The following is a 14,048-nucleotide window of genomic DNA, read 5'->3' as shown; positions in this document are numbered from 1 at the left end:
CACACCCATTTTTTTAAAAAAAAATAAGTTATATAAAAAACAGACTGTTTTTGTTGTTATATAAACAATATAAGAACACTCAACTTGATGGAAATTTTCTCTCAACTTTTTCAACATGAAGCCTCAAAATGTTCTTAAATTGTTATTGTTATTGACAAAAGCCTTGAATGTTCTTAACATGTTCTAAATTTTGGACCTCCGAAGCTATAATGCTCTTATCTTGTTTGTTCTCATGTAAAAAATGATGTATATATATTTTTTTTTACACTCAAGAAAAAAATAAAAAATAGATACAAAATTTATTCGATTTTGCTTGGATCAAGAAGACGTGTACTTCTATCACTGCATGATTAATTGGATGCGATTTATTTTGCATAATTTATGCAATTACGTTCGTTCTTACTGTAATATATTTATGAGTCTATTTTTGAAGTGAATCGTTATATATTTAAAAAGTAATAACTCTGAAAATAGTCTGTAGAATTGCGTAGATTTCCATTTATTCTCGAAGTGAATTGACTGCGCTATAAAATCAATCAAACCGAATGACGCTCATCGGTTGATGTTCAAAACACGAGACTGTGATTTCAGCTCACGCGAAAACATTTTGGGAATATTATAAATTGAGTAAAAGATCATGACGTCATACGTACTTATTTGATTTCAAAACATGTTTTGAGGCTAAGAATACATACGTTTCACAAACACGCATAACTGAGTTTTTACTGGTTTGAATTAAACTGATTTTTTATTGGCTCAAAATCGGTATAATAGTCGACTGCTGGTTACGTAAAAATAGATAAGTTAAATCTGGTTTGAATTCCGTAACAACATCTAATGCGCACACCATCATGTTTTAATAAAACCTTTGACTTATGTTTCGCACAGCATCAACCTCGTCCCCACGGCTTTTTGTCCCTCATTGGCACAGCATATTTCTTTGAAACCTTAACCTCATGTGCAAGTGGTAGTTTTTTTTTATTTTCTTTCTTTTTTGAACAAAAAATCGAGAATTCTTAGTCTGATCAAGGTTCTTAAATTTTATTATTTATTAGCTATCTAAAAAAGACCACGTGCGTATCCATTTGACACCGAGAGTGATAACCCTGAGATATACGAAATAAATTACATCCTTGACTTCAAGGCTTTTTTGCCAATGTAAAAAATTCAAGACCCTGGACACAAGTTAGCTGTCCGTATGATTAACAGCTAGATCAATGTCACCTTAATATTAACGTTGATTGAAACGTCAAATCTCTTTTTGAATAAATAATCACGTACTTACATCTAGCCATTCACAAATCTGTTCAAATGAAAATCAATGCATAAACAACCTGTCACGTGACTACCACACCTAAATGAAAGAGATGTTCATCAGTGTGTCATATTACACCTGCCCATAATGGTGCAATGAATGCAAGCACCAAATATGTTTACCTTTTTTTTTGATTTAAAATGAATATTACATCACCAATCCCCTCTGTATACTCAGGTGCATAAAAGCCATGGAAAATCTGTTAAATCAAATCAGTTTTTCAAATAAATAAACCTGAGACGATGTACTGATAAAATGTGGATATGAATTTCCTTACTACCTGAAGATTTCTCTATCCTTCTATACTAAACGGGGGTGTGAATGACAATTTGATGTTCTGTTAAATTCTAATAATTGAAATCGCAATTTCATGTGCAACAACTTCACGGTGTTAACAAAAAGCGTAAGTGGTACGACAAATGCACGCTGCATGTACAATCTCGGGCAGTACAGAGCTTCCTTAAAAGTATTCATGTTTACATTTACCCCCTCCCGCGACAGTTAATTTTCATTTCTATTTACAAAATGATATCTTAAAGCATCTACATCCAAATGTCATCTACACCAAGATGAAATTAGACAAAAAATATCCTAAGAATATGCTCATCTTGAAATTTTGCTTGCATCCTATTACGAATGATTTTTCTTCTTCATTAACTGATGTAACAAGGTTGTATTCTATCATTGATGTAAAATGTATTTTACCAGTTTTCCATTATAGTGTTAAAGTGTTTCAGTTGAATTAGGCTGCTTAAACAACAGTGCCTTTGGATGAATTTTTACACCAGTTTGAATCTTTGAATCTTAGCTGTGCTGAAAATATATCAAGACGAATTTTGCCCGAAAGTTAAGAATATTCATGCTGAAACGAAAAAACACTATTCTTATAAAAAGCATAGCTTGATTTTTTAGTTTTCCAAGGTTGATTTAAACAAAATTGTTGTCGTATAGAGAAGTTTGGGCCCTGTGCAAACTAAGTCGCCTTTAACAGGGATTTCGAGAAAAGATCTGCTTCTTAAATTTAGCCAGCATAAAAGAGCGTTTTTTAATCAGTAAAATTTTTTTTTTGGCTGGGCTTGACTTGGATATTCACTTTGAATTCAAATTTGATTTTAAAATTTACTTTCGACTTGAATGTACTTTTGCGAAATTCATTTATCTCGTTGGCACTCCTCGGCCACCACACATGTCCACGAAGGTCGCGAAATTCAGGAAAAATGATCGCAATGACATCAGCAACAATTAACATGTTTCAAGAGAATAGATTTAACAAAGTAACCTAAGATTCGAAGTCCAAGTCTGCTGTAAACATTGACAAGCAAGTTTAAAATACGGGACTCTGATACAAAACCAAACAACTTAAGGCGGCGAATATCGAACTAAGCCGTCCTGTTTTATTTTGAACATGATTGTAAAGATTAACAATATTCAGGCCAACTTTTTGCAAAGTTTGAAAAGTGATGATGGAGACATTGTACTGTCACAAAAGTTGACAGAAATATTTGTTAGCACATTGGAAATGACGTCATCATATATTTTTGAACTCTACAACAGGCCAAAACGATGGAACGTAAAGTTTAGAATAATAGAAACGGGGGCTAAAATCACCCCAGCCCGAATAGGATTAGCAATGTCATGTTTGCTAAACTGGTATTTAACATGCTCAGCTTCTCATCGGCTACCGTCATATTGTCCACCGCATGTGTTTTTTTGCCACATTTATAAATACACGTCTTTGTGAAAACTGATATTGATTCTTTTTACAGGAAGTATACTCCATCAATGTGAAATTGACACGTCGCTCAAAGCATAATCTTAAATGCTGAATGTGATTAATATGTACCTTTATTACCCAGATATTCAAAGAAACCACGATGTAAATGAGGGCGAAGGGTCATTAAATGATAATTTAACTCATTAAGGACCGCGTGTCTTTTGTTGTTAATTGCAAGATTCATTAAAAAAACCATTGTTTTTAATTATAACACTAACAAATCAATAATATAACATACTCTGCATCAAAAGAATCATTGCAAAGCATTGTGTGATAAAGTCAACAGGTATCAGAAGTCTAGCTACTTTGTTTTGTTAATGTTAGAAATTAATTTTTTGAGTTTTTGAGTATTGAATGTTGTATTGAACCTCTTCACGAAATTATTGGCTATTTTGTGATTAAAGACTGTAACAAACGTAGAGTGTCTATGAAGAATTTAAAAGGCTTTTTTATATATTTTTTTTCTTTGCTTTCTGTTTGAGTTTCAATTTAACTTAAACAAGAAAGTTTTGTAAGTGCTGCAGGAATTTGTAAGTACTCTAGTATAGCATGTAGCTATCACAAAGGCGTGGTATTTGCATGAGACGTACATTTAGAATATGATGAAGTTAACTTTGTTTAAAAAGTGATCAAAACTTAAAATCTACATTTAGATTTTCCAATCATAATGAAGTTTACTGTGTCATTATTGCTAGTCATTTGTTTGGCAAAATGTTTCGCACAGGAGGGCCAACTTCAAGAAGAAGGAATGGAAGATGCACCTGCTACATACCTTGGTGGAATGATGAGTAAGTGGGTACTTCAATAAGATTTAGTGTCTGCGTCCTGCAATTTACAACCTTGATTCCAGGGCCTGTGTTTTCTTTTTGATGTCTAATAACATCTGAGATTTTGATATCTGCGACAAAAAGCTTGGGAGCGAGGTTAAACGATATAGCAAGCTACAATATTGACATATAAACAAATAACTTGGTTAATTAAATAGAAATACTGATATTATTAGCAACCTCGTCCCTAGGGCTTCTTGGTTTTCAGTACCGCTGGAATGCAGTTGTGGCAATAACAATGGCAACTTCTTAAGCACATATAAGCTAATGAAGACTTTATTGCTTTTTAGGCATGAGTTTTAGCTATAGTCTAGTAACGGGCTAATTTAAGATGCCATAAAAGTTTTTCTTATAAAGTAGCTTAAAATAGTAAAGATTTATTTAACGTCATGCTTTTCAAAATTAATTAGTGTTAATGACTCGCCAATGAGCTCTGTAATGACTTTGCTAAAAAGTTTATATAATACTGAATCGCAAGTCAGGTAACTAAGCAACGGTATGTAGTAAGTATTTTAAAAAAACACAGACAACAAAAGAATTATACTTTCCCTTTCGCCCTCGATAAGAAAGTAGGTAGTACCATTTGCAGCTAGCATTACCCCTGCCCGCCTTCCTGTGCACTTCTCTGTTTAAATTCTGGAAGTCTTGGATGGCTTGTCGGCTGCCTGTTTTTGTGCTCGAGCTCGTTGATAGGATATGACATTATCGAATGCCTTACACAAAAAAACCCAACTTACTTTTAGGTTCCTTTTTCCAACGCTTCGAAAAAATGAGTGATAGCAAACGCAGAACAGAATTCAATAAAGTGCTTCCAGCCATTGATGCAAACAACGATGCAGAAATCACCTTTGACGAAGTTAAAGCTTGGGTTTTAAAGAATGTTGAAGATGAAGCTAAAAGCCTTGATTTCTCCAGGTTGGAGATTTTGAACATGGATACAGATAACGATGGAAAATTATCGTGGAAAGAAATGGAAGATGACCATCGTAAACAACTGGCGTAAGATTACAAATTATATCTGAATTTACTTCTAAAAATACCTTACTTGTAATAGTTTTCGCGCAATGAAGCTGTTGCGTAATTTTGAATGTATTATTTTCGACTCAGCGCCACTTAAGACTGTTTCACATTTTAATTTTCTGCGCTGTATTGGCTCAAACGAATGAAGAATAAGGAACTTATAGCAGAAATTGCGTCTTATTGGTCCAAATTTTGTCGATCCGAAGTGACAAAATTTTAGAAAACAACCAAGATTAAAATTACGGCCCATAAAAATTATTTGGTACGACGAATAATTTGGGTCAACTTAAATTTGTTTTTTGATGTACTTTGAGAGAATTTGCCAGAATCAACTCTCGCAACTCAATAAGTAATAATGGTTATGAGTGTTCTGACAAGAAAATTGATTTAAATTTTCTTGACATTATTACATAATTCCTAAATAGATACTGTATAGATAGATTCGCCTTAGTCCATTAGGCTTATGTTTTCTGAAAGTACTTCCCAGCTTAATCTAATGCGGGGTAAGGTTCTATCCTCCTAGAAATGCCAATTGAATATCAAATAATTTTTTTTTAGTCAAACCAGTGGAAAGGATGGTTATTTTCAAATGGGAAAAGAATTGAAACGCGAAAAAGTTCGATTTGATCACATTGATAAAAACAAAGATGGTTTTATTACTCCAGATGAGTTTCCAAGACTTGTTTTGCCAGACAACTTTGCAGATATGAGTGAAGTCGCTGTTGATCATTACGTACTTGGTGAGAAACAATTTCCGTGAATTTCTTCGATATATAAAATTCTTTTCTTCACCTACTCGCAAAATTAAACGCCCCCATAGTTTTAAAAGTGAATTTCGTGGAAATAAATATGCCTGAAGCAAATATATATTCTTTCGTTTGACGAACTTAAATACCTTCAACCGTCCCTGATTCTACTTTAGAATTGTCACGTAAAATGATTATTCTTGCTTGAACTAAATTTCTGGTTTCCCCCGAAAAAGCTCTTTATTTTTTCAACCGTTGACCGAAGTTATTTTACCTCTATGCCAAAATTTAAGTCTCCCTCCATGTGATAAAGCTACCTCCCTGTGATAAGGCTGTCAAGTTTACAACATGTTCTTCCGCTATGATTCTGTTGCACATTATAATTCGTATGCTTGAAAATTTAGATTTCGACGAAGACAATGATGGAGAAGTCTCAAAAGCTGAATTCATCAAGCATGCAAGACGTGATCCAAACATTGACGATCCTGAAGAGCATTTTAAAACGCATGATAAAAACAAAGATGGTATCCTCAGCAAGGATGAACTTCGTGATCATGCTCTTGAAAGCACCTCATCATCGCATCTCAGTTATGAGTTGATGGCGATATTTAAACTTTTGGACAAAAATGCGGATGGCGTTTTGTCTTATAACGAGTTATCAAAAGGCTACAAATATTTTACTGATCTGAAGGAATCGCTTCCAAATGATGCTATCGAGAACGCTCATAAAGACGAACTATAAACAATTATAAATGTTTAAGATTCACAGCCAATATAAAAAAAGAAACTTAACAACACTTTTGGAAATGGAAACGAATGAGTTTTCTCTAATATCTCTTTTTTATCCTTCTAGGTTTTGTATGTTAAAACGAAGATTTTGTAGTTAGTACTAATAAATAAATATTAATCTTCTATTGAAAGAAAGTCTGTTTTTTGTTTAAATTTGCAACACAGATGCAATCTACCATACTTTATTTATGTGATTAAAGAATAATGTGGATTAAATTTTGCGAATACTTATTTTCGCGAGTTTCAAAAATATTCATTTGGCGAAGATTTTTTTTCGCGAATAAACCATTTTAAGGTTTTTTGCAAATAATATTTTTACGAATCTATTATTTTTTTGCAATTTTAATTTATTTTAGGTCTATTTATTTGGGATAAGTTAACCTTTAAATAAACTTGTTCATATCACAGAGACTGGCCATTATTTTATCAACTACCAAAAGAAAATTTGCAGAAAAAATCTGTAGAAGAAAAAAAGAAAAAAACCTTTTTTAACCAACAAAAACTCTAAGCTATTAGAACATTAAAACATACCATTAAGTAAACCTGCACATTAGCTTCCCAAGCGTTGCAAAGACTTACACCCACAATCTCTCGCTTACAGACTGCGCTAACGATTCAGTGCCATCTTCCTAGCACATAGTAGATGGGATGAGGACAACTACCTCCTTGCGACAAAGCACGAGCGAGAGCTATAAATGAGCCACAATTCCGCGAAATATTTCGTCATATCATATCATCAAAATCAATTCCAAAAAGTATTATCACATTTCTCTACAGAGTTCAAATTCTGGAAGGAAGAGAGTTTTTGAACCAAAAATTGCTCTTATGAGCTATGGTAAGTATGCGGCAAAGGATATACCAACATAATCAAAACTTGATACGTTTTTATCGTGTTTCAATTCAGCACTAAGATTCCGCGTTTTTTCTCCTTTTCAAGACATTAAAAAGAAAAGACCCATTTTCTTTTCACCTCCAAATATCCGATGGTTTTTTTTATCTTAACGAATAACGTAGCCCTCGAATTAAAATCGATGCACGACTTTTAAACCCAGGCCTGCCTTTAAAATAAAAATAAATAAGAGATGGTTAACACATGGGGACAAACTTATCCTTAATACAAATATTGCACCAATATGTTTGTATTCTTACGGAAAAATATATATTCTGACAATATCTCCATTCTGTCTGCGCTATGATCACATGTTTTTTTTTATATGCACGAAATAATAAATGCAAATATGAATCCTGACCAATCAGCAAGCTTTCACGACCTTGACATGCTAAAAAAAGGATCAGAGCTATGGTGACTATGGCTTTTTTTAATAGCATGGTGTTTAGGTTCAAAGGTTTTTTGAGAACATATTACTGTTAGCGGTCCGATAAATTTGCGACACACTGCATACCGGTACTACAGAGCTCCACCGGGACGCGTGCTACGGCTTACCTGTACCTAAGCGTTCAAGCGGGCGTTCTACCTCGGATTACATAACTAGTCTATGATATTAACACACGTATTTCATTTGTGTGAGCAAGAAAAACGTCGTGCTACGTGCACACCAAATAGCAAATATGATAATTTCCGCGGATATTTTGACAAATATATATTTACCGTAATTATTCTAATTTAGTGCGGCCGAAAAAATAATTATTTTGGATGCATTCATAATTAGAGGAGATAAATTACCATCAAATCATCAACTTAAGAGCGCGCTTATAATAAGAGGAAAATTTTATCATTACCGCACTTGATAAATTTTTAATTTTTTTTTAATTATTTGCTTTTATTTTTTTGGTTTCTTTTTATTTTTCTTCTCCTCTTCTTTCTGCTTTCTCTCCTTCTCAAACTTTTCAATTTCCACCAATGTCTTTTTCATCATTTGATTAAATAAAGTCTCGTTTGATGTTTTGAAATAAAACCCGGCTGGTAGCTCCAAGCCACCTTGTTTAAGGGCCACCGAGTATTTTCTCGGACCGTTTGCTTCGATTACAACCTTACCACCATGTTTAAAAAAACTATGTCAGCTTTGACGGGAACTTAGGAACATGTCCAACCATTTTTTAACGGAAATGGCGAATTTGTCTTCGACAAGCGCTGTAGGTCTATTGCCCGGGGCAGCGTTTAACTTTGTTCCAACTTCAGCGGTCCATTGAGCTTGGTAGATATTGTAGCCTCTGATACACAACAGTAAACTATAAATTCCTTTTCAACAATGACAGGAATTTTTTTCAGAAGAAAATGTCAACTTGCACTATAATTAGAGGAATTTTTGACCCTTCCCGCACTAAATAAGAGGAAAATTGAAAATTACCAACATTTTATCCGCACTAATAATAAGAGGTATATAAATTGTTAAATTTTCAAAAAAAGGCCACCCGCACTAAATAGAGGCCGCACTAAATTAGAATAATTACGGTAAAGCTTTTTTTTTTTTATCTCTGTACTTAAAAATAGCCGTGGAACGTTGCACGCCCGACATGCCGTGAAGAAATAATAAAGAAAGAAATAATTTCATCAAAACTTGTTTTGTTTTCTCTTTTGCATTTACTACGCGTTTAATAAAATATATACAGTGAAACCTCTCTATAGCGGACACCATCGGGACCTCAAAAAAGTGTCCGCTATAGAGAGGTGTATGTCCGCTATATAGAGGTTTTTCCCAAAATTAGCTCAAATTCTCATTGTACTAAAGAAGTGGTGGTTGGTCATGTACCTAAAAATATATCTAAAGTCGTGTTTATGTTTCTATCCCTCCCTTATTGCTCTATGGAAATTATAGTGACTAGGAAACGCGTTAACCGCAGAGGTAGATACGACCTGAAAATCCCTGCAAATTTTCGTTTTTATAGCCCTGAAAAAGCCATAAACCGGCTGAAAGAAAACATACAAAAGATTGAAGAATTATTAAATATATAAAACATTGTCTTAAGCAAATATAAACAAATTCTTGACAAAAATTTTGTTTTGTATGACCCATTCTTAAACCTGTCCGCTGTAGAGAAGTCAGTTCCAGGGGGAAATGTCAATCGGGACCTTGAAATGATGTCCGTTATATAGAGGTGGCCGCTATAGAGTGTCCGCTACATGGAGGGTTTGTTATGAGAGTTTGACCGTCGTTTCATCCGTTCCCAAGAAAAGTGTCCGTTGTAGAGAGGTGTCCGCTATAAAGGATGTCCGCTATAAGGAGGTTTCACTGTATACCCATTCCCAGAGACGGATTTTACTTTTTGTTTTCTTAAAATAGGCTTAGATGCACATTTTTTGTGGCAACACGATATAATAGAGTTTGCAAAAAAATTTAAATTAGCCCAAATTATTCGTTTGCTCAAAATATTCGTCGAAATCAATTTTTTGTCGGCGCACATTTCGTCATCTCAAAAATTTCGTCACTTAAAGCCAACGAAGTTATGTGATAAAAAAATGTGACAAACCCCAAATTTATTTTAAAACAAGCTAATAAACAGCATAAAAAAGTCTTTATTGTTGCAACTCCTCTCAATTTGTTTTCATCATGTTCTCCTTAAAATCTTTATGTATAAATCTTCCTGTATATTTACTGAGTTCCTGGAATACAAGTATTTCTAGGTGTTCTTCTTCAATATATAAAAACTGCTATTGTGACTCTCCACTCCTCTCCTCTTTTTTTGTCACAAAATCTATATCTTCTTGCGTCTTTTTGTCCATGTCAACGTGCATGGTCTTGACATGACGGCCCGGAATCATGGCTAGTCCAAGCAGTCTTGGTTCTTCAGCATTTTCGTCACCTGAAAGAAAGTAATCCAAATGATAAACAAAATGACAAATTAATAAAAATGCAACAGTGCGAAAATAGAAGGTAGCCAAAGTTGTAAACAGGAAATAAAAAAAATTCTGAAATCTGACTACCTTATTACACGAAAATAACTAGTCAACTAATTACCGCGAATTTGAAAATTTCACGTTTATTAAAACCATGTTAATTTCATACCTACATAGATTTCACCTTCGTTAAATAATGCTTCACGTTAAAAAAAACATCTGCATATTTCAACGCATCTTATTTTTTATATGTACCTTTTGCAAAATGCCTTTCAAAAATATAATTATATGATTTCGAGATCTTCTTTTTAATCTAAAAAGCGGTCAACAAAACATAAAACGGAGAGATGGACTTTTCTTATTTCTAACAAATCAACAGTCCTTACAAGCAATATTATAAATATGTAGCGAGTTACTCGTTGATCACGTGATCTGCTGTGGGAGCTCGGCTGCTGTGCAGTTGTCACGAGCTAATGGTGACGTTAACAGATCGAGGCCGCCTTCTAACAGGAAGAAGTGATTTTACGTGCGTTGTAAAAAGTGAGCTTTATTTAGTTGTATATATAAGAAAAAGAGTGTACATAGAACCATTTGTGAGTAATTATTGTCGTGACTCGACGCAAGATCCCGACAAATATATCAAGCGACCAAGATTGGGATGTCACTACCATTCAAGTTGGCCTTCGGTTGTCAACTTTAAAGCCGCGCCACTTAAAAGTCATGAAGGTGATCTATGAACATTTCAAATCAGAAAAGGGAAGAAGCATCATCAAGGCGTGATGGAAGGCAGCGGTATCAGAGACACTTTAAAGGAGGCTCGATAACGAAACCAAAATTTGATTCGTTTAAACCCCTTTAATGTTTTATGTTATACCCAATTGCTGTTGTTTTTTCTTTGCTTTAAATTCATCTAATTTTGAGAAAATGAATTTTTTAATGGTTGAAAATTCGCGTTATATAATGTCGTTTAAATATTTGCTTTTTTAAACTCGCGTTATTTACCACGCACTTAAATACCAAAATTTATAAGTTCGCGTTAATTTCATGATCATACGTAATCTCACTTTATTAAGTTGTCTACTTATTTTTGTGTAATAAGGTAGTTAATAAGCTTTTGTGTTTTTGTTCAACATTTTTACAAATAATTTTGACTAATTAAATGAGTCACCAAAGCGCAATTTTCATTATCGGTTTGCTTTATTCATTTTGAGATTTTAAATCCAGTGAACAATTAGGGTTTATTGCAAGTCGGAGTTGCAATAAAACAAACGTATTAACAGTGTAGCGTATTGTTTTTAGCAATAAAGTGTATCCGCATAATAAGATTATAAGTCTCCCGTGACTGCTAAATCATTCATTCGTCTGTGCTACTATCAGGAATTAGCTAGCAGTTCCTTCAACATCTTAATACTAAATAACTAAAAAGCTCAACATAGACGCAATTAAAAAAGTTTTGTTGAATTAATATCGTCTTCCGCACCGAACGTATGATCTATGGCTTTTTCAGAGATTCTCCGCAGCACGTCACTTTAACCTACCACGCTGATTCCTGGTTTTTTGTTGAGATGTAACCGGCTGCATGGCAAAGAAATAAGATGGAATGGAATATGTGTTGCCAGCAGGTTACATCATAAATACATAGTATTTTTTCATCCAAAGAATTAAATGACGAATATAAAATTGATATAAGGTTAATCTAGCAAAATCAACAATTCCCAAGAATCTGATAATTATTTTGTTTTCAAATGATAAAGTGCATAAAAAAAGGCTTTCGGATAATCACTCCAAACAAACCTTTTTAAGTTACAAATTCACTCATTTATTATTAGTATCAAGTTAAAAGAATATAAATATAAATTATAGTCCTACTTGGATTTCCAATAAACTCTTGACAGGATCCAAGTATTATATTTTCATCAGCATCAGTGCAAAGAAATTGACCAATCAATGTCCTTCCGTCAGATATTTCGACTTTCATAGATTTATTCAGAAGTAACTCCAGATACATTCGACCAGTGGTAGCCTTACCACTAACAGGTAGTTCCTAATGTACAATAAAATAAGTTTTTATAACTTATAAACAGTAAAGATCTTTGACGCTAAACTAGATTATTTGCCAAATGAATGAATAAATGAATGAATAAATAAATAAACGTTTAGGTCCAACATCTGATCTATAATTTCAGAAATAAAATGCTCAGAAATTTCAAGGTCCATATTTTTGGTAAAACAAGACAGATGCATCACATTCTCTGCTTATCACAACTCACTTCTTAATATAAGATGTTTTTAGATGAAATCCTTTACTTGCAGCTTTTAAACTTTTACTCGTTACTGAGTACAAAATTTTACGCATTTCTTTCATAAATTTTAATATATATATTTCTGTTCCCTCACTGAGTTCTCTTAGGGTAAAGGACTGATAAATTGGTAAAATATATTAAAAAAAAATAATCTTTATAAAAACTGACCTTATCTTTTTTGGAAATTTCCTAACAATGCATCTACACTATCTAAAATTTCTGACCTTGCTACACTGAAATTTTAAAAATTGAAAATAACATACCAGTGGTTTACCTACATCTTCATTATTCTGTAAAATTGAAGGTTCCATTTCAATTATGATAGTCACATATCCCTGTTAGTTTCTTAACACTACCTGTAAATAAACAAAATGCATTATATATATATACAAATTTTTACAAAACCCAAGAAATTTTCCTTCAATTGGATATGTTCTTATTTTCTACATGTTCAACCTGAATTTTATTTTATTTCGTTCATATATTGCTGCATTGCTTGTTAATAATTTTTAAATAAATTTTGGGTTCAGATCAAATGACGCAACAGCTTGAAATATTTGTCTTTCACACACTGAAATGAGCTACCACACACATCACTCTGCTTACTATAAACCTTGTTCTTCATACATCCAGTCATTGTAATGTTTCATCATTTTCTCCTTCCACCTTCAGTTTTTATGAACCTCAATTTTGTCAACCTAATCTATCAAATATATAGCTTAGTGATCACTATAAAAAACTCAAAAGTTTTGGAATTCATAAAAACATATGGATTGACAACATTACTTTTAAATAACGACCAGTGTAAAAACAAAACACATATCCCTATAAACTAATGTCTCTGATAGAATTGTGCTCACAAAGCATGTAATATGGCAGCAATTTCTTTATGCAATGTGAGTGATGTCTTCTTAATAATTAAAGACCCTGTTAAGACACATTTCATGAATACATAATAAATTACACCTAAAAATGTATATATATAATTAACAATTAAATAGGAAAAAAATTGTATGATAAACGTATCATAGATTTGAAAAAAGTAACTAACAGGTGGTACCAAACTAAAAATAGATGTCTTATATTTGTTAGGTGCAGTTCTATTTTTTGCGCTAGTGCACTGCATTCTTTTATTCGCAATGAAAATAGATTTTTTGTATTCTTTTATTCGAAAGACTACAAAGAATAACTGTGAACCCACCTTTACAATAAGATGGGCAATGTTGTGTACAATGAATTTCCTAAAGGATGGTTACCACATGTTTAATGCAACCGATCATTCATAGCCCTGTTTCCATGCTATTTGATCATTGTGAAGACAACTTTATAAGGAGAAAATTTGACATAAGAACCTTACTGGGGATAAGCCTTTCTTCCACTATATTTACATATGAAAATTTTGAGAACGTTATATAAAATCCGATTTGCAGTGAGAACCTTGCATGGGGGACCCCTTTTTTTAAGTTTTTTACATGTGA

At 33.1% G+C, this 14,048-nt stretch overlaps 2 protein-coding genes across 2 annotated transcripts; one reads left to right on the top strand and one right to left on the bottom strand.

Annotated features, from left to right (window-relative positions):
* The first annotated feature begins 3,176 nt into the window (after nt 1–3,176).
* Nucleotides 3,177–6,602, top strand: LOC130612294 (calumenin-like). The gene is made up of 5 exons (XM_057433603.1): nt 3,177–3,375; nt 3,743–3,877; nt 4,660–4,915; nt 5,495–5,676; nt 6,087–6,602. The coding sequence occupies exons 2-5, from the start codon at nt 3,757–3,759 to the stop codon at nt 6,422–6,424; spliced, it is 897 nt and encodes a 298-aa protein (XP_057289586.1). The 5' UTR covers nt 3,177–3,375; nt 3,743–3,756; the 3' UTR covers nt 6,425–6,602.
* Nucleotides 6,603–9,362: 2,760 nt separating this feature from the next.
* Nucleotides 9,363–12,932, bottom strand: LOC130662402 (N-alpha-acetyltransferase 38, NatC auxiliary subunit-like). The gene is made up of 3 exons (XM_057461269.1): nt 12,834–12,932; nt 12,137–12,311; nt 9,363–10,233 (listed from the first exon to the last, which is right to left on the bottom strand). Exons 1-3 carry the CDS (start codon nt 12,879–12,881, stop codon nt 10,082–10,084), a joined length of 375 nt encoding a protein of 124 aa, XP_057317252.1. The 5' UTR covers nt 12,882–12,932; the 3' UTR covers nt 9,363–10,081.
* Nucleotides 12,933–14,048: the final 1,116 nt, after the last annotated feature.

Source organism: Hydractinia symbiolongicarpus, chromosome 10 (genome assembly GCF_029227915.1).
Source record: "Hydractinia symbiolongicarpus strain clone_291-10 chromosome 10, HSymV2.1, whole genome shotgun sequence".
Lineage (NCBI taxonomy): Eukaryota > Metazoa > Cnidaria > Hydrozoa > Anthoathecata > Hydractiniidae > Hydractinia > Hydractinia symbiolongicarpus.
This window is presented reverse-complemented; position numbering and strand designations above follow the sequence as displayed.

Bases quoted from the DNA above. Each gene is read 5' to 3' on its own strand.
- LOC130612294 (XM_057433603.1), top strand. From the start codon at position 3,757: ATGAAGTTTACTGTGTCATTATTGCTAGTCATTTGTTTGGCAAAATGT. The intron at 3,878-4,659 runs GTAAGTGGGTAC...ACTTACTTTTAG, and splicing joins ATACCTTGGTGGAATGATGA to GTTCCTTTTTCCAACGCTTC. The intron at 5,677-6,086 runs GTGAGAAACAAT...TTGAAAATTTAG, and splicing joins TGTTGATCATTACGTACTTG to ATTTCGACGAAGACAATGAT.
- LOC130662402 (XM_057461269.1), bottom strand. From the start codon at position 12,881: ATGGAACCTTCAATTTTACAGAATAATGAAGATGTAGGTAAACCACTG. The intron at 12,312-12,833 runs GTATGTTATTTT...ATTGTACATTAG, and splicing joins AAGATGTAGGTAAACCACTG to GAACTACCTGTTAGTGGTAA. The intron at 10,234-12,136 runs GTAGGACTATAA...ACTTTCTTTCAG, and splicing joins AGAGTTTATTGGAAATCCAA to GTGACGAAAATGCTGAAGAA.